We start from the raw sequence: 18,836 nt of genomic DNA, 5'->3' as shown, positions 1-18,836 counted from the left end.
GCCAAAATTTCACATTTTTAACTTTTAAATGTAAATTTTTGTTTTCCGTTTAATATTTATATTTTATTCCAGCTGTATCGCAGTTTTTTTTTTTTTTAGTTGTAGTTAACAACAACACTGAGCTGAACTCTATATTCACAATTACAGCTTCTGACACAAAACTTCCCACTGGTAATGTAGTTGTAGTGTGCTTAACTCACAAAAATGTCCATTCGCCCTGACCCGAAAGCAGCAACGGATCCCGCTGAGGCGCCGTGACCTGTGGCGGGCTGAAATCTTGGGTTAATTAGAGGTTTGACCTCAGAGAGCCGGTGAAACCCATACCCTCTCGTTGACCCTGCCTTATCCTGACCCCATTCGTTGCCCACATCACCCCTACCCAGGAAATGGCAGATTTGGTGACTTCTGTAGGGGGGCGGAGGGGTCCGGTCGCGAGGCCCGTGGCCACCGGGGTCACAGCGGAGGCACAAACATTTCATTCAGCGCCGCACCATGTGGAACCCAGCGTCCCGCTCCAAACGCTCTCCTTCAGTGTTTACTCGGCAGGGGAGAGGAACGAGGGGGTGGCAGGACACAGACAATGCTGCCTTTTAAAGCCCTGCCAAGCACGCGGTGGGGTGGGGAAGTCTGCATGGGGCAGAGCAACACCTTCTTCCAAAACTTCACATTCAAGCGCTACCGCTTGGCTCTGTCTCACCACCGAACCTCCTCGGCCAGTTAACCCGTCCCTTTCCCTGCGACTCTTGAGTTAGTTCGGAGGTTTTCTGAGGTGAACAAAGAAACGCAGTGTTTATATATGATGTAGACATAACAAAACCTGCAATGTATAAAGCTTGAAAGATATAGCGAATGTTGATGTAGCATCGAAGGCTAATATTTACCTTCTCCAGTCAGCACATGTGCACTGCAAGAGAGAAACTGAGAAACAAAGTCAAGGCGACATGATGCTTCAACAAACTATTTGTTCTGCCCATTTAAATGAGATAATTCTTTAAAATGCTAGACGTCTTGTTCAGACAATAAATTCTTATCAAGGCAAATACAGCCTCTGTAATCATTATTTTCTTGGATATAGTTTTATATGACACTTAAAGTGAACTCCGCAACAAGAGAAATGCATTGAAATGGTCCGGAGTGACAGCAAAGACATTTACGTTACAAAAGATTGCTGTTCTTTCAACACTGTTTGGAGAGATGTTTCTTGAGCAGCAAATCATCATATTAGAGTGATTTCTGAAGGATCATGTGACACTGGAGTAATAATGCTGAAAATTCAGCTTTGGTCATAGGAATAAATGACATTTTACAATATATTCACATAGAAAACAGTTATATATAATACATTTCAAAAGTACTGTTATTACTATTGTAAGAACGTGTAGTAACCGTGTAGTAACGTATAACTACCAAAAATAAAATAAAAATTAGTCTTATTGTAATTAATATTTTTGCAGTTGAAGAATACTGTAAATACATAAACAACAAACATTGAATTAACTTGAGCTGCACTGCATGTTAAGCCAATTTGTTCAGACTCGTTGGGACCACATTTGGGGGAAGTACTGTTAGTCTAATGTTTTTATGCAGGCAAAAGTGTGTCTCAAAAAAACAAATATGCCAGATGAAATGCTTTTATCATCCCTTTTTATACAAAAGATTGCATTTGTGTAGCGAACCAGTTAATCTTTAACCCCAGATGGGATGTGGCGGATCCAGGCATGAAGAACTTATGTCGTTAGGTGTTTATGAAGCTGTATGACAGGCGTGCACTATAAATCTGTAGCCTGTCAAAAAATACACGACCCCGACCCGTCCAATTCCTCAGAGCCATTTATCACCTGTTACCTTTCAGCAGAACAACCAAACCACTTCCCCCTCCTCATCAAGAAGCTTCTCTTAAACGGTTGGATCGTACCATCGCAGAGCAGTCTCGGACATGTGAGGAGGGTCGGACGTGGACGGTTTGGGGGGATAATTCAAATAAGGAAGAGATGATTTATTGCAGCTGGCCTCAGGCATGGACTAGTAATGATTCACACATGGAGCCGGATCCAGTGAGTGTGAGGAACTCTTTTGTTTTGGAAACATGTGGGAGCTCAGGAATCATGGCGGAAGCTACTGTAGAGTTGGTATTGAACATTAGTTTTCCTTGTGAATGTTATCTCTGTATGATTTTTTCAAGGCACATTTTAGTGTACTGAAGAATGGCGATGTCATTTAGCAACGGGTTTGCGCAAAAAGCATCCGCTCTTCATCTAGAAGTGAAACTGAGAGAAAGACGTTGAATTTGCCAAAATGTTAATATCGTACTGACCAAAATCACTTGAACATACACTTTCCAGACTTATGAAGTATTTAATCAAACACACCTGAAGGTCTTTGAGCTCACTGGAAACTAAACCGCAGGAGCACCCTCGACTCCATCAGGAGAAACACACAACGCTTGGCTAACAGTACTATTGTCTTCAACACACTCCTCCACTGAAGGCTCTTGGCGGCACACTCACTGTATAGTGTTGCTATGAGTCTTTGGCCATAATGCCTACAGACTGTGCGATTTCAGCAATCCTATAAGATAAAACTTGTGTACGACATGTACAGTATGATGACACCTATTGAATCATAGGCTACGACGCTATATAATAACATTAGTTAACTACTTAATAGGAACTAACAATGAAAAATATATTTTTAAAGCATGCATTAATCTTAGTTAATGTTAATTCCATACATTTGGGCTACTAACACATTATTAAAATGAAAAGTCTGTTAATGTGATGTATAATATACCTGAGCTGACGAGAACTAACAATGGACAGTTGTATTTGTTTTAACTTATGTTAACAAAAATTAATACATACTGAAAAATGTATTGCTCGTTGTTAACTAATTCATCAACTAAGATTAAGTAATGGGACATAAGCGTTACCATAATTTTAAATCAATAAATAAATATCACAGTGTTATAACTGAAAGTAGGAAAGACAAATATTCCTTTTGAGACCTGATAGATTATAAATGAAAATAAAGATTACAAATAGCACTGTTACTAATTTATTTGTATTTTACTAAAATTAACTTTGAGCATCAGATGATTCATAAAAAACACATAGAAGTATATAAATAGGCAGATATTAAATGATAGCTCAATAGTAAAAAGTAAATAAAATAAAATAAGCAATTTGGGATGCATCCTTAAAATTAAACTATTTACATTTGTATAACATGCCTGGTTCTATTGTTCACAATTCATCAGTACGTGTTATTTAGTAATAAATTATTGTTCACCTTCATAACCTTAAATGTCCACAATGCCTCTAATTATTCAACCACATGAAAACACTTAAATCAAGTGAAAGTGATAACAAGAAAAACACGTTTTTCTTGTTAAATGATCCGATTCATTCAGAAATGTGTGTTATTGTGGGTGTGTGAAGGCTGTTTTTAGATTCTGACTGGAAGCTCAGACTGCATAATAGAGTCGAGCTACACGGAGTGAGTTTTTATCCTCTGCATTGAGACACAATTATGTGAAAATCATTAACTAAACCCTTAACATGCCACACACATCGCGTCTCTAACCGCACCCCAGTCCGAGATAGGGTAACCTCTCCGCTTCAGGACGCTTGCAAAAAACACCAGACGGCTGGAGATACTACAGATTGCACATTAACTCCTGCCGTGACGCAACATGTTTATTCTTTTTTTCCCCTAAGCAAGTCGTTGCCTGTCTGTCTTTGGCATGCCATCAAAGACCAAAAAAAAAACTAAACAATTGGAGCATTTGAGAACATTTCCGAGGACACAGATCATTTTAGGACGCAGTTCTGGGTCAGAAGATGTTGTGCTAGTGTGTGTGTGTGGGGCGGAATACACAGATCTGGTTGATAACGCTGCTCTGTGTGTGTGTGTGTGTGTGTGTGTGTGTGTGTGCGGTTATCTGCTGATTATTGGTCCTGTCGGCTGGGTTGTTGAACTCGGTCACCCGCTGCCTTGACCTCGCTGACCTTCCTCATGTTGGCACAAGCTAAACCCTCTCAAAGAGCCATTCAGCGTGACTGGACGCATGTTATATATGTCAGACAAAAAGAGATGTGAAACTGTGGTTAAAGGTGGAGCTTTGTGAATGTTGTATTTCACATGGAGTCGGGAGGAATGTGGAAGCAGTAATGGGTGTAATTGCCAGTGTGCTTTGTGAGGACAGTTTGAGGTGGGGGGGGGGGGGGGGGGGGGATGAGAGGAAGTAATTGTGTGAGGAGATCGGGATGGTTTTTTAGAGGGGATGAATGTGTGTTTGTGGTGTTTAGAGAGACATTGAGCAAGAGGGACACAACTTTCTTGCAAAGTATGAATGTCTCCGGTGAAATTCAGGACGCTTGTGTGGATGTGTGTGTGTTTATATATGCAGCTGTATACTACTCACACTATTTCTGCACTATTTAGAGCACTAGAATAGTTTCTTATGTTCACCAAGGCTGCATTTATTTGATCAAAAGTACAGTAAAATGATAAAATATTACAATTTAAACCTCTGGTGCTCTTCGCATGTCGGTCAAAATGTACCAATTTTTTATTTAAATGAAATTAATTGACCATATTTTAGTTCGAAAATATTTTGTTTATTTAATATCCATTTATTTACTTTTTGAGCATAGACCTGAATATTACATTTCCAACTTAAACTGTCATAATTCTTAAATGGTTTAGAGCACAGACTTATGATCTCTTTTCAAAGACGACACTTGGCAGATTATTGTGAAAAGTTTAACTTCTGGATTCATGAAAATCATGATGGTATTATGAATGCAACAACTCTGCTCACTGCTCTTATGCAACAAATGTCCTACTGTTACAGGATTCGTGTGTATGCTTCAATTCTCACCTGCATTGCTCTCTGTGTGTCTGTCTGTAAAGGTTTCAGGCTCCGGTCCGCATGCTGTCATGCTGTCCTTAGATGAGCCACTGGACCTGAAGGTGCCCAGGGGGCGCGTCGGTGGGCGGGACAGAGGCACCATGTCTCCGCCCACGCTCACTCCCTCTCCCATACACGCCAGGGGGGCCGGGCAGCTGCGGATGGCAGACGACGGTACCGCAGTCATCATTCCAGCGTCTCCTGCCTCCCCACACACAGGTAAACACAGAGAGATTCAGTATAATATAACAGAAAATATAATTACAGGGAGTGTAACAGAGATGTGTGTTCGCAGGTGTCCTGCAGGACAAGTCCGAGACCCCCACACCGCCCGCCGTGGACCTCAGCATGTCCCCGTCCTCCCGCAACACCGCCTGCTCTCCGGATCTTTCCAATGGGAACGGCTCAGCTCACATTTTCCACGGGGTAAGTCGACAACACTAGGGAGGAGCACAACATGGCTACTCAAGTCTAAATATACTAGTACTATTAATGCGAGCAAAAACTTAGCTTCAGTTTTCTGATCTGTTGAAGTGACATTTTGGGTTGTACGCTGCAGACCATTTGAAAAGATGACTTCATAGGTTTTTAACAAGGCTTTTTGTCCAGTTAAAATAAAATTCAAGATCAAAATTATCTTAAAAATAAGACGCAACACTGCCTCAGATAAGACTTTTTACAGAATGTACAAGTTCAAAGTTAAAAAGTGACTGCAAAGACATACAGTATACCATTACAATATCAAAGAATACTGAAATCACGCTTTCCACAAAAATATTAAGCAGCAGTGGTTTTAGCATTGATAATAATAATAAATGTTTCTTGAGCAGCAAATCATCATATCAGAATGATTTCTGAAGGATCATGTGACACTGAAGACTGGAGCAATGATGCTGAAAATGCAGCTTTGATCACAGAAATAAATGTCATTTTAAAATAGATTAAAATAAAAAATAGCTATTATAAATTATTTTAGGCAGAAAAAAAATCTGCCAGTGCATTAAGAAAAAATACATGTTTTAAAATATGTTCTCTTCATATGCAATATTACATGTGTCTTGTTTTAAGGATTTGTAGATATTTTAACTTAAATACAAGATGAAAAAAACTCATTAACTATGTTTTTTTTTTTTTTTTGCTGTGTCCCATTAAGTGTACTATAATTATCTTTAGACTAGGTTTACTACTTCTTAAATGAGATATCTTGCACATTATGCAGATCAGCGGAGGTGAGGAGCAGCATTAGAGACTAAGATGCAGCCAAAGACTTCTGATGGTGATTCTGTTTGGGTCATTAGCATTAAAGCACATTACATGCACCGGCCCGTCCTCCACCTCCCCTCAACATGAGACATTCAGATCTGTTACCCTCGCTGACCCAGATGTGGTGTTGTTTCTTATCAAATGCCCCCTGTGTCCCTTCACAAAGGTGTCTCTCTTTCTCTGTCCGTGGGGCTGATGGCTGGGGCGCGAGGTTAAATCCGATTTACAGCGAGGTACAGCCACACAGAGCTCTTTCTGCTTAATTCAATTCGCTCAAAATTGAATTGGAAACGAGATGCATGGCTTTTTGTGCCTATGAGTGTCTCCGCTGCCTGCCACCCCCCCTTCAAGCCAACGGATGAACAGTGGTCAGGTCTTAGATGATGGCACCACCGAAGAGCAGAGCAATCAGCCTCATTTTACACAATTCTCCATGCACATTTCTCACATAGCCGAAACCTTCCCAGACAGCAACGACACTGTTGTGCAGTCAAAGTCCTTATTGTTTCTCCTCTAATTAACCCTTCCTAAGCATCACTATTACTATTGCTAACACATAGGGTGAGAAATATGAACATATCCCTAACACTAAACATTAAGCTTTGCCAACTCATATAGCACGTTTGTGCCATAAGCTGTTTCCATCCAAAGTTGCAAACTTAACTTGTGCGCAATATTGGAATATCGCATAAAACATTTGCAAATAAAGCTGAAGAGAACAAAATCATCACGTCCTGAAGGCGGCACTTCCCTGGTCTCAAGAGGGGCACTAGCGGCAGACGCTGGAGACTCCGGTCTTTAGCGTCCTTTTTAACGCGCCCACCTCCCATGTCAGAGATGCCGGTTCGAATCCCACTCAGGGCGGGTTAAGTAGGACCAGTTCCAATTGGTGCCATGACCCGGATGGGAGTGAGGTTTGGGGGGGGGGGGGGGGGGGGCGCACTAGGTTTAAAAGGCGCACTAGCAACAGATGCTAGAAGGTCTTTAATGTCCTTGTTAACGTGCCTGCCTCCCATGCCGCAGACGCCGGTTCAAATCCCGCTGATAGTTGGTTGAGTAAGACCAGTTATGTATGCATAATTAGACTGCAGACTCACTCTCACTTGTATCACTCACTTGGTAAATCATCACCACTGTCATCCCGTACGTGCGTTTTGTTGAGCTAATGATGTCGGCTAATATCATCGGCTAAAACGCATGCACGGTTACTTTACTTCCTGAACAATGTGCACCCAAGTCCGAGTTGCTTTCACATTCACACGATCGAGCCAGTGCAACCGATCTCAGACCACCTCCTACAGGTAGTTTTGGGTTCGGTACCCCAGGGCTCTCCCGGGTCCGCATGACAGCTTTTACATTATCAGTTTTTAATGCAAACCGTGCACTGTTTCAAACTAAACTGCCAGTGTAAAAGCACCCTAAGAGAACAATTGTGCAAAATAAAGCTCTATGTATTATTCTGTAGTATTGGTGGTTTGCCATCTCGCTTCTCTCAATAAAGTCTAAAATTTGTGGTTGAGCAATAGTGTTCAGATCAGCACAGCTGGGGGCAAAACTCGAGGACAACGCGCTGCCACATCCAGCAAAACACTCATAAGAGTCTCCTGCTGTGAGGACAATTACAGAGCACGGACCTCCTGTAGCTCCTGTTACTGTCAGTTTAACAACTATTACTAGATTCACTGTCCTGCTGTAAAAAAAGATAAAGAGGCTTAAATTATGTTTGCCTTTTCTCGTTTGGTTCCCGCAGGACTCGGCTCATATCCGTTACGTGGAGGGAGGAGCCACATCTCAAGCGTTCCAGTTCTTTGTGCCCATTGGAGGAGGAGGAGGGCTTCACCTGCCTTCCTCCATGTTCATTCGGCAGCCCAGGGACACAAGAGCTTCCCCAGACCTCTCTGCAGATGAACAGCTGGCCTGTCGCTGGAGGAAGGTGAGAAATTGAAGCAGTTTAATGCAGATGTTAAAGTGTATTTTTCACCTGAGCTCGTGCATATTTCTTTACATCACAGTGCCACCTACTTTTTGACTCCTTGCAAGACCTGGTGGATCATGTCAACGACTTCCATGTGAAGCCTGAGAAGGATTCTGGGTACTGTTGCCACTGGGAGGGGTGTGCACGCAAAGGACGGGGATTCAACGCCAGGTGTGTAGCTTTACCCTAAATACAATAGTAATCCAATTTTAATTTCTTGATAATTGGTGAAGCTTTTATCATGATATGCAGTATTAATACAGTCGATATAAAAAAAATTAAATGAAACATTAAACAAACACTTTATATTATAAAACATGCTGAAAAATAAACAAACTGTTGTTGTTTCTAATGATTATTATATTTTACATTTTAAACACCAAATTTGCCTTTTAAATTATAAGATCACAAAGTAACTATTAATATTTAATAAACTAAAAAGTAACCATGAATATTCAAGAAACTAAAAGGAACCATGCATTTTAAACTAAATGAACATTTAAATACACTAAGAAAAAAATTAAAAGGAAGTAAAAACGTTATATTTGCAAATAAAAATAATGTCAAATGGTCACTATAAGAAAGTGCAACTTGAGATGACCAGACGAGCACCAACTTCTCCCGCCACCAGGGCTGCTGCTGGCCAAATGGGTGTCCTACACAAATAAATCTGCATTCTGGGGGGTCTTACATGCTGTTTGGTGCCCCTTTGGTGGTGTCTATGTAGGCAGAAAACTCTTTTCTGAGTTTTATAGGGTACATATAGGGACTCGCTAACAGCACCATACACTATACACAACACTGCAAAAAAGTCATATTCTTAATGCATATTTTTGTCTCATCAAGTAACAATACCTACAAAATCTTATTTTAGGGATCTTGTAAATGTTTTACAGAACAACACGTCAAAGATCAAGTCAAACATAATTTTTGTGGTCTAATACAAGTCTTTTTTTTTGTTTTTAAAATACTATATAAGCAATTTTTTAGGTTCATTTCCTTAGAAAGGAAAATGTTGCAACTGCAGCCAATTTTAAGTACCCTTAAGTCTAATGTCTGCCTCATTAGGTACAAGATGCTGATCCACATCCGCACTCACACCAATGAAAAACCTCACCGTTGTCCAACTTGCAACAAGAGCTTCTCCCGACTGGAGAACCTCAAGATTCACAACCGCTCCCACACAGGTCAGTGCCAAGATAAATGTATAGATAGTACATGAAGATTGCATGACCTGGCTAACTTGGTGCTTGTATTTCAGGAGAGAAGCCCTACATCTGTCCTTACGAGGGCTGCAACAAGCGCTACTCCAATTCCAGTGACCGGTTCAAACACACACGCACACACTATGTGGACAAGCCCTACTACTGCAAGATGGTGGGCTGCTTGAAACGCTACACGGACCCCAGCTCCTTGAGGAAGCATATCAAGGCTCATGGGCACTTTGTAGCCCAGGATCAGGGAGGTCCGGGTGGGGTGGGCTCCTTGATGAAGCCAGGGCCGATCGCTGGGGTGGGGAAAGAATCTGAGCTGACTTACATCAGTGGGGCCCACATCATCATTCCTGGTGCTGCCGCTGCTCTTTTGGGTGGTCACGGTCTGCAGGGTCTTGGAGGCTCCCTCCCCTTGTCCCCCCTCAGTCCCCGGCCCTTGGACTTGAGCACGCTGGGCTGCCCGAGCTCCCCTTCAGCTGGGCTTGGGGGGACGCCCCTTCTGTCCTTCAGCGGTTCCCCACTTGGCCTAGCCAAGTCATCATTGCTGTCTCATACCTTCTCATCTTCCACGCTGGGGTTGCCCATGGTTCCCATTTTGGGCACGGAGCGCAGGGACCATGCCAAGCGCAAGACCAGGGGCGAGGAAGGTGAGGACGAGATCCACGGTGGCGTGCTCAACCTGTCTACGGGAGTGTCCCACGACCCCCTGTCTTGGGTTGTCATCCCCTCTGGCCAGGTGGTGCTGAAGCCAGCTGTGGTCAACTGAGCAAGACATTCCAGAAGAACGGCAGGGGAAGGGTGGGGGTGGAACAGGGGTCAGAGGTCAGAGGCCTGAGGGGGGTTTTCACAAAGCAAATTCAGTTCTGCATGGAGGTGACACCCTCTTCTTCAACTTTTACTACTACTTCGGTTCTAATTTCTACCTTTCAGACAGACACGGCTACCTGTTTCTTGTGGTAATAATGAGGAAACTAAATCAGCATAACAGTTCGGAAAGAGCCCAAACATTCACCTCCATTTCATTCTCAATCTGGCTTATCTTATTGCCAGGGTTTAGGGATATCACTTCTCTTGCTACGGGAGGGCCACCTTCCTGGAGAGTTTAGCTCCAACCTGCTCCAACACACCTGCTTGGGAATTTCAAGTAATCCTGATGACCTAGATTCATTGGTCAGTTAATTCAGGTGTGTTTGATTATGGTTGGGGTTAAACCAGACGTGGGCAATTATGGCCCTCGAGGTCCATTGTCCTGCAGATTTAGTTCCAACCCTAGCCAAACACACCTGAACAACCTACACAACAATTACAGTCAGGTGAGTTTGATCAGGGTTGGTGCTAATCTCTGCAGGACAGTGGACCTCAAGGCCAAAGTTGCCCACCCTTGGTCCAAACTCTGCAGGAAGGTGGCCCTCCAGATGCAGGATTGGAAACCCCAAGTCTTATACACTTTGGTTTCTTTTTTTATGAGAGCACTGATCTAAACAGCAGACTTGAGAATCTGTGCCCTTGCTTCAAGAGACAATTTCTGTGTATTTATGTGTAAGAGAAACTTTTGGACGACAGTGTACGCAACACACTAAAGACACAAATGTATGCTATTTTTTTGTCAAGCCATTCCGTGCATTACAATAAGACCTCTAAGCTTAGCAAGCTAGAGATCTTTGAGGCTAACTCGTATGCGTTTGGTCAGGTTTGCAAAGAGGTGCTGAGGTCGTAGGTCAAACGAGAGCAGCTCGTTCACTTGCCAACAATCAGTATCTGTTGTACCCTTCAGACCAGTCCCTTTCCTGGAATGCCACTTTCCTGCAGAATTTATCTCCAACACACCTGACTGGAAGTTCTAGTTATCCTACAGACACAGAGTAGCTGGTTAAGGTGTTTAATTAGGGCTAGAGCTAAATTCTCCTGCAAGGTGGCCCTCCAGGAGTAGGATTGTACACTTGGTACCCTTCTGCTTCAGACTGTCCCAAGTCCCACCTCAGTCAGCAGGCACCATCTGCATCCTTTGCAAGCGAACTTCCTTAGATCAATGCTATTGCAAGCTATATGATGAACACTGCATTTGCTGCTAGCTGTGTCATTGCATTGTAAGCATACATCATTGAATAAAAATAGACAAGTATGTACGACAATCTGTCCTCTGAGGAGGAGGAAATAGAAAACCTTGACTAGCTCTATATTGTTGAATAAGAGTTCTACAGACACAAGGCTCAGACTGAGTTTTAAGTCATACAAGGGCACAAACTCACCCAGCAGTTATGCTAACGCCCCATAAGACATGGCATTGTTGTAAATAGTGCCATCTTCTGGTCATCAAATGTACTGCACCCTACTAGCTGAACAAAGGGCTAGATTTAACAGTATTATCCTGTTTTGCAGTATACTAGCGTGGCAGGGTAAAACGAAGAACCTTTGGCTGATGCAGAATAGTGGGATGTTTAAAATAATAGCTATCCACAACGCAATGAACACATTGACACTTGCAATACACCAGTTTGGGTGTATCGCAACAGTTAAGGGCCTAGTTTGTTTAACAGAACTTTGCTTTCATAGTTTGTCCCATATTAAATCACTGTGCTAAAAATCTAAACGTATACCCAGAGATTGAAGTAGGGACATAATAACAAAGTGCAGAAAACACTATTCAGGTGTCCAAAAGATAGCATTTTGATTTAAGACCCTTTCACATGACCCACATCAACTTTCTCCAATGGATCAAACTCTGTTGAGCAAAGCAAGTTTCAGGGTAACTCCCGACGTCACATTGCACACATGTCCCAAGAATATGTTTTCACATTTGACCCCATTTGCTTCAGATTTTCCCCAGTTGCATGATGTGTTATTTTGTGCATCATACAAACTGAAAATGAAAACTCAAAAGTGATTCTGTGCAAATCTAGAAACATCAAGTTATACAACACAACCTTTAAGGCATGTCATTCTATATGAATGAATAAATAGCAAAATCAACCTTCTGTGACGCTATCTGCATTGTCCTGATGCCTGTGTTGAGAGGTGCATTGAATTCCTGAAGTGGGTCAAGTGAGAGAGACTTAATGCAGTCATTGTCATCCTCCACTAATGATCAGCCTGTCGCCATCAAGACCTCATTCAGATTAAAATAACACTCTTGATCAAGTCTTCTCTCCTGAACTCAGGCACGTAACAGTCTCTGTCCTCTCTGTAACAGAGATGACATAGTTAAAGCATCCTTCAATAACACCCATAGATTGCCAGAAAAAAAAAATCAGTTTTAGAAAACAAACGATTGTAAAAACATTCCGATTGAAATAATCACACTTTCTTTAAAGCATGTACCCCACCCTCTCCAAACCATTTTTACACTCAAGAGTCTTATTCCATAATTATTTTTGTTTTATTGTTTGTGGAAACTATACAATTAATGCTGTTTTGTTTTACTGACTTTTTTTGTTTTTTTGGACGTGACATTTCCTGATGTTGAAGTTGCTTTATGTCTTCGTTTCTGCTATTGCTACTCTATGTTCAGCTTTCTCCAGCTGATGAATTGAGAGGAAAGAGGGAGAAATGACAGGATGTGGTGAAAGATTAGATTGCGGGAAGGGTTTGAGTAAAAAACAACAACTCACATTTAAAACGCGTGCAGTAATCGAACACAATACTCTCAGGTTTGCAGAGCTTTGACATCTCCGTGCATTTAGGACGGTTCAACGGAAATTAAATGTTTATAAACCCTTGCGTCTTTCCAACAAGCTGGAAATCTCTTTGTCCACCTTCTCCTACTCCCGCCCCTCATGTTATTGTCTGGAGAAAGCTGATAATGACACAGACCTGTTAAGGTCTACATCAATGTTCAATATCAGATAAGCTGTTTGAACCTTTAACCCTTTGAGCACTCTGAAGACGGACGCACTGTTTCTCACACGAGACTTCAAAGGCCTTGATAAAATGATGGTGCGTTCCCGTTGTTACTACAACTGTATGTGAGAGACTTAAGCAATACATTCAATGGCAGGGATGACGTCATAGCTAGATATTCAAATTTAAATATTAAATGCAGTAAAACACAAATGATGTACAAAAAAAATAAACACGGTACATATATTAAGCACCATGTTAGAATAAGTAAAAAATAAATAAATAAACATCAGCTCACTCTAAAAGTAAAGCAGTTTGTCTGTTCCTAATATAAACTAATAATAGTTTCACAATTCTTGACGCAGAGATGCACAAAGGGTTAACAAAAAGACTATGGCCTGGAAAGGCCAGTATTCATTTGTAATTTTTTTCCTTTTTTGCACATTTTTTTGTATATCAGTATTTTTTTTTCCAAGTGCCTTTTATTATAGTTGAAATGTAGATGTAATACAGTATATGAAAATAAATATATATATATAAATAAATAAATATATATTTTTCCCAGCATCATGTTCTGAAGCCGAACATGCAGAATTTTAGAGCTGTAAAAGTCTCCAGTTGGTACAACATAGGTGTGTGTGCTCCTGTTTTAGAGGAATTTTATTACGATATTGATAAGGATGTCAATGAAAATAAAAGAAACAAATGTTTAATAAACTTGCATTTGATATATATATATATACATATTGTGTTTTGCTGCGTCTTTTTTGTTTGGGACATTCGTGTACAGAAAGCTGAAATGTTTACATTATTAACTCAGATTAGGGTCTTAACTCTCGACCTCAGATGAGACGTTGAGTATATATTTATATATTATATATATATATATGTGTGTGTGTGTGTTTTACAGAAATATGTCAACCAACCAGCAAGGATAATGTAACAGTCCCAAATTTCATTAATCACTCGAATGGCAACACATGTTGTATATTGCTTCACACTGACAATATTTATGGTGTGACTTACAATATTCCTGCTTGAATGAACACAGCTGAAGTCTATGAGCAAGATGTTACATGGCAATAAAAATGTAAAATAATGTTTCACAAGTACATCCACGACTAAAACATGAATGTGTTATCATTATAGGTGTAATAAAATCACTTACTTTGTCTGGCCAATCTTTCACAGCTGGAAACAGATGGACATTTTACTGAAGAAAAATGCACTCAGTACATTATTTTAGTCACATATAGTGAGCTATAGACTTCAAGTGTTGAATTACAGTGAGGACGACTTGTTTTACAGTTTTAAATTACACTTTGTGGTAATCTACGTCAAGCCAGAAATGTTGTTGAAACAGCTCACCTTGTATTGAATCCAGATCATGGATGAATACATCATTTTATTCAGCAAGAATGCATTAAATTGATCAAAAGTGAGAGTAAAGACATGTATAACGTTACAAAAGACTTATATTTCGAACAAATGCTGTTCTTTTTAACTTTCTATACATCAAAGAATCATGAAAAAAGTATAGCAGCACAACTGTTTTCAACATTGATAATAATCAGAAATGTTGCTTGAGCATCTAATCATCATATCAGAATGATTTCTGAAGGATCATGTGACACTGCAGACTGGAGTAATGATGCTGAAAATTCAACTTTGCCATCACAGGAATAAATTATAATAAAAAAGGTAAATTGTAATATTTCACAATATTACTGTTTTACTGTATTTTTGATCAAATAAATGCAGCCTTGGTGAGCATAAGAGACTTCTTTCAAAAACATAAAGTTGTACACCCCCCAAACGTTTGAACAGTATGTACATATTTTAATACTTGGAAAAGTTCCATGATCTCCTGGCTGAAGTCCAACAAATCCCTGATCCAACATTCTAGAACTCAAGAACATTCCAGATGAAGTTCCTTCATTCCATCACGTAACGTCCAGAAAATACTCATCCACTCTGACGGATGGATAAAGAAATGATTGACATGTGGATGTAGAAAAAGAAGAGGCTTTATTGGGGGGTCTGGGTGATAATTACAGTGGGAGGACGTGAGGATGGAGATCATGTCTGCTGCTGCTGCTCTGGTGGAGGTTTCTTCTGGTCCTGCTCATGAATGCTGAGCTCTTCATCCAGACGCTCTTTCGCTCGCACCACCTACAAGAGTCCAAACACAAATACATCATTATTTCTCTGATGTCGCTGGATTTACTGGTAATTACGTGTTTTTATCAAACTGCTGATTCTAAGCGTAGATCAGTAAGGACAGACTTCGCCTTCTTTACAGGTTATGAATCTTCTAAGGGTGCGTTTACACGACAACGATGTACTAAAAACTAGGGATGCACATATGAACATTTTAGCCGATACGATAATTCGATAACCGATATATTGTCCGAAAACGGTCTTGTGTAAACGACCCCTTAGATTATGTAAGAACTCAATAGCCTTAATTTCTTTATTTTCTAAAATATTTTCTATCTCTTGGTTAGGGCTGTAAACGATTAATCGCGATTAATCGAATCCAAAATAAAAGTTTTTGTTTACATAATATGTGTGTGTGTTGTGTATAATTATTTTGTATATATAAATACACACACATGCATGTATATATTTAAGAGAAATGTGTTATTTATATATAAAATAGTTATATTTATATATAATATAAATCATATAAAAATATATATGCAGTATATAAATGCAAATATTTCTCAAATATATACATGCATGTGTGTGTATTTATATATACAAAATAATTATACACAGTACACACACATATATTATGTAAACACAAACTTTTATTTTGGATTCGATTAATCGCGATTAATCGTTTACAGCCCTACTCTTGGTGCATATTTGTGAAAAAGACTATGAGAACGCAACTTAAATAAATGCAATTTATTAAATCTAAACGACGACTCTTTATATTTCGAGTGTTTGGTTTCAAAATGTCTCTTGACCATTTAATTTGCACTACCCTGCGACTTGATGTTAACAAAAACCCTCAAACATGTCTCTGGAACTACAAACATGATCAGTTTGATTGACAGGATCATTTTGGCTTACCTTTGACTGAAGATAGAAAGAACCGCCAACAGCTTTGTCATTGACTTTAAATAAATGCTCATAATTCTGAAGAGAAAATGAAAGCACATCAAATTAAACCATAGTTGGTCACAGAATACTGTAATAATGCTGATCTGGTTGATGCTGAAACAGACTCTTACCTTCTGGATCTCCTCTGGTGTTAATGTGGAGATGTTGAGGATCTGTTGGGCTTCTTGTAAAGTCATTCCTGTGAAACTGGACGCAGCCGCAGACTGTCTTCCCGCTTGACCCCGCGCCTCCGCAGCCGCCTGACTGGCTGCATTCACATTCACACAACATACTACTGTTATATTTCACCAGTATTCCTTACATTGCTGATTATTAAGTGAGGGATAATGCACATCCAGCCGGTTGTCATCTCAGAATAAACCCCGACAGGGTGATGAGGACTCCGACGCGGAGCGATCACAGCCGGGTGGATGTACATTATCCCGCTTATTACACGGCTACTTGCCACATAAGTAAATAGTTAGACACGAAATATTGATCTGGGTTGAAATATTTTAATCGGTCTTTAAACGCAAAGCTTACGCGGAGAGATCAGTTGCAGCGCGGCAAATTCAAACTAATCGGACATTTAAGAGATACGGTACACAGTCATACCACTTATTACACAGCAATTCAACACATAAATAATTATGGAGATAAGAGTTATTGATTTCAGATTAAACCGTTTTAAAATCGTACCTGTTTGTATCATAATCCAACAGTGTACAAAACAATAGTCACAAAATGGCAGCAGCTGTGTTTATATGAAACCAGAGAGAGTGAGTCCACGATACTAGATGGCAAAACTAAATAACTGTAAACAAAATATTGATTTGACTGAGTTGAAATATTTTATAAGCTCGCCAAAAGCATAACTTCCACGAAGATAAAACCGTTCCTAGCAAGCGTATAGCGATGCTATTCAGTGACCCGGATGAGCCTGGGTTATCGGTTTTCAGCGGTTGTTATCTGGGAATGACTTCCCGCTGGATGGCACGATTGACCAATCAGAATCAAGTATTCCACAGAGCCGTGTAATAAGTCATGTTAAGAAACTTTAGTAATGCTGTCATATCAAGAGCCCCAAAATCATAGAATTATTAAATTTACAATTACCTTATTTTTATTATTTAAAGCTAGGGTCGGTAATGTTGGAGAGCTAGCCAGATTTGAAAGTGGCACCTCTTCTAAGCTCCGCCCCCTCCTGTCAGTGCTCCGTCCAAAGCTACGCCCCCCCCACAAACATGAACGCGCATCCACATTTGGAGTCAGCTGCACGTACCTACCAGTGATGCGCGGGTTGATCCAAAATGAGCGGTCACCCGCGGTTACGAGTCATCCAAAAATATTTTTAATGATATTCGGGTCGCGGTCGGTCGGGTCGTTTACCTTTGTAATTTATATAGTACTAGACACAATGTTCTATGAAATACACAGGTCTACACTTTATTGGCTGAATGCGCGAGGATGACGCACGAGCAGTCTGCAGATGAAAGTGGGAAATCCTTATTTACCTTTTGAATGTTGAGCGCGTTATTAACTTTTGAATAAAAGCTGACGCGGGACAAAATGCCCGATTTCCCAACGCGTTGAACTGAGCAATGCCATTGTGCCATTTTTAAAGGCTACTTTTAAACGCATATAGCTCAGTAATGTCAGTTTTATGTATTTGCTGAGAGGGGGTGGGATTTTTGTTGGGAAAGTCAGGGGAGACACACACGTCGATTAGACTGGAAAAACACATGCAGCATCTTAATTGTTAAGAAAATTAAACGAAATAAATGAATAAATCAAGCCTTTATTACAAAACACTAGGCTATATCATACAGCATTCAGAAAAATGCGCACCCCTAGTTCCTCCGTCTATGGCCCATGACGCTACGATGAGCATTTACTATAGCTACTTTAAAAAACGCGGGTCAGGAAGCGGGTCGGGTACAATATTTTCTTTCTTTTTTTTTGCGGTCCGAGTTGCGGGCGGGTTAGTTGAAAACGTCGGTCGGGTGCGGGTTGTTTATACATTGACCCGCGCATCACTGCTGTGCACGCAGTGGTGCTCGGGCACGAGACATGAAGGCATCTGATTGGTTCTTTACATTCGCACCGAATGGCAGTGATTGGTCAGAGTTTTTACTGTCCTACAGCTGCTACAGAGGTCAGATTTTTTCCATTCCTTTTTCTGAACACATAATGTATTGACTACTATCAGAATGGAAGGACCATTTCACCCAGTATATAAAAAAATGTTTCTGAACAGGATTACCAACCCTAGCGTTAAATTTAATTTATGGAGACATTAAAGGAATATTTAACCCAAAAATGTAAATTCTGCCATAATTTACTCGCCCTCATGCCGTTCCAAACCTGTAAGACTTTCGTTCATCTTCAGAACACAAATTAAGATATTTTTAATGAAATCAGAGTTTTCTATCCCACCATTGACAGTCTAAGCAACTACCACTTTCAAGCCCCAGAAACGTCATAGTAAAGACATTTTTAAAGTAATTCATGTGACTCTAGTGGT

The 18,836-nt window shown here is 40.4% G+C and overlaps 2 protein-coding genes and 1 long non-coding RNA gene across 4 annotated transcripts in view; 1 reads left to right on the top strand and 2 right to left on the bottom strand.

Annotated features, from left to right (window-relative positions):
- The window catches only part of glis2b (GLIS family zinc finger 2b), a 38,149-nt gene extending 25,550 nt beyond the window's left edge, over window positions 1-12,599 (top strand). Inside the window, exons 2-7 of the mRNA XM_079612187.1 lie at window positions 4,915-5,131; window positions 5,208-5,338; window positions 7,926-8,108; window positions 8,188-8,321; window positions 9,219-9,337; window positions 9,412-12,599. Coding sequence (XP_079468313.1) covers window positions 4,942-5,131; window positions 5,208-5,338; window positions 7,926-8,108; window positions 8,188-8,321; window positions 9,219-9,337; window positions 9,412-10,130 — 1,476 coding nt within the window. The 5' untranslated portion in view covers window positions 4,915-4,941 and the 3' untranslated portion in view covers window positions 10,131-12,599. The remainder of the gene's footprint in view (window positions 1-4,914; window positions 5,132-5,207; window positions 5,339-7,925; window positions 8,109-8,187; window positions 8,322-9,218; window positions 9,338-9,411) is intronic.
- LOC306998281 lies at window positions 724-4,974 on the bottom strand. Its single transcript, XR_013797540.1, has 3 exons — window positions 4,883-4,974; window positions 882-918; window positions 724-764 (listed from the first exon to the last, which is right to left on the bottom strand). It is a non-coding gene; the product is annotated as an uncharacterized lncRNA (long non-coding RNA).
- Window positions 12,600-14,186: 1,587 nt separating the features above from the next.
- Window positions 14,187-18,836, bottom strand: part of pam16 (presequence translocase associated motor 16) — a 5,883-nt gene continuing 1,233 nt past the window's right edge. The window contains exons 3-6 of one of the 2 annotated variants that reach the window (XM_079612199.1): window positions 16,444-16,580; window positions 16,283-16,348; window positions 15,257-15,373; window positions 14,187-15,175 (exon numbers count right to left, since the gene is read on the bottom strand). In XM_079612199.1, the coding sequence (XP_079468325.1) occupies window positions 15,281-15,373; window positions 16,283-16,348; window positions 16,444-16,580 (296 nt within the window). In that variant the 3' untranslated portion in view covers window positions 14,187-15,175; window positions 15,257-15,280. Of the gene's footprint in view, window positions 15,176-15,210; window positions 15,374-16,282; window positions 16,349-16,443; window positions 16,581-18,836 lie in introns of those variants that run through there. The other variant, XM_079612198.1, reaches the window with a different exon arrangement.

This window comes from Phoxinus phoxinus (assembly GCF_949152265.1).
Source record: "Phoxinus phoxinus genome assembly, chromosome: 1".
In the NCBI taxonomy this organism is placed as follows: domain Eukaryota; kingdom Metazoa; phylum Chordata; class Actinopteri; order Cypriniformes; family Leuciscidae; genus Phoxinus; species Phoxinus phoxinus.
This window is presented reverse-complemented; position numbering and strand designations above follow the sequence as displayed.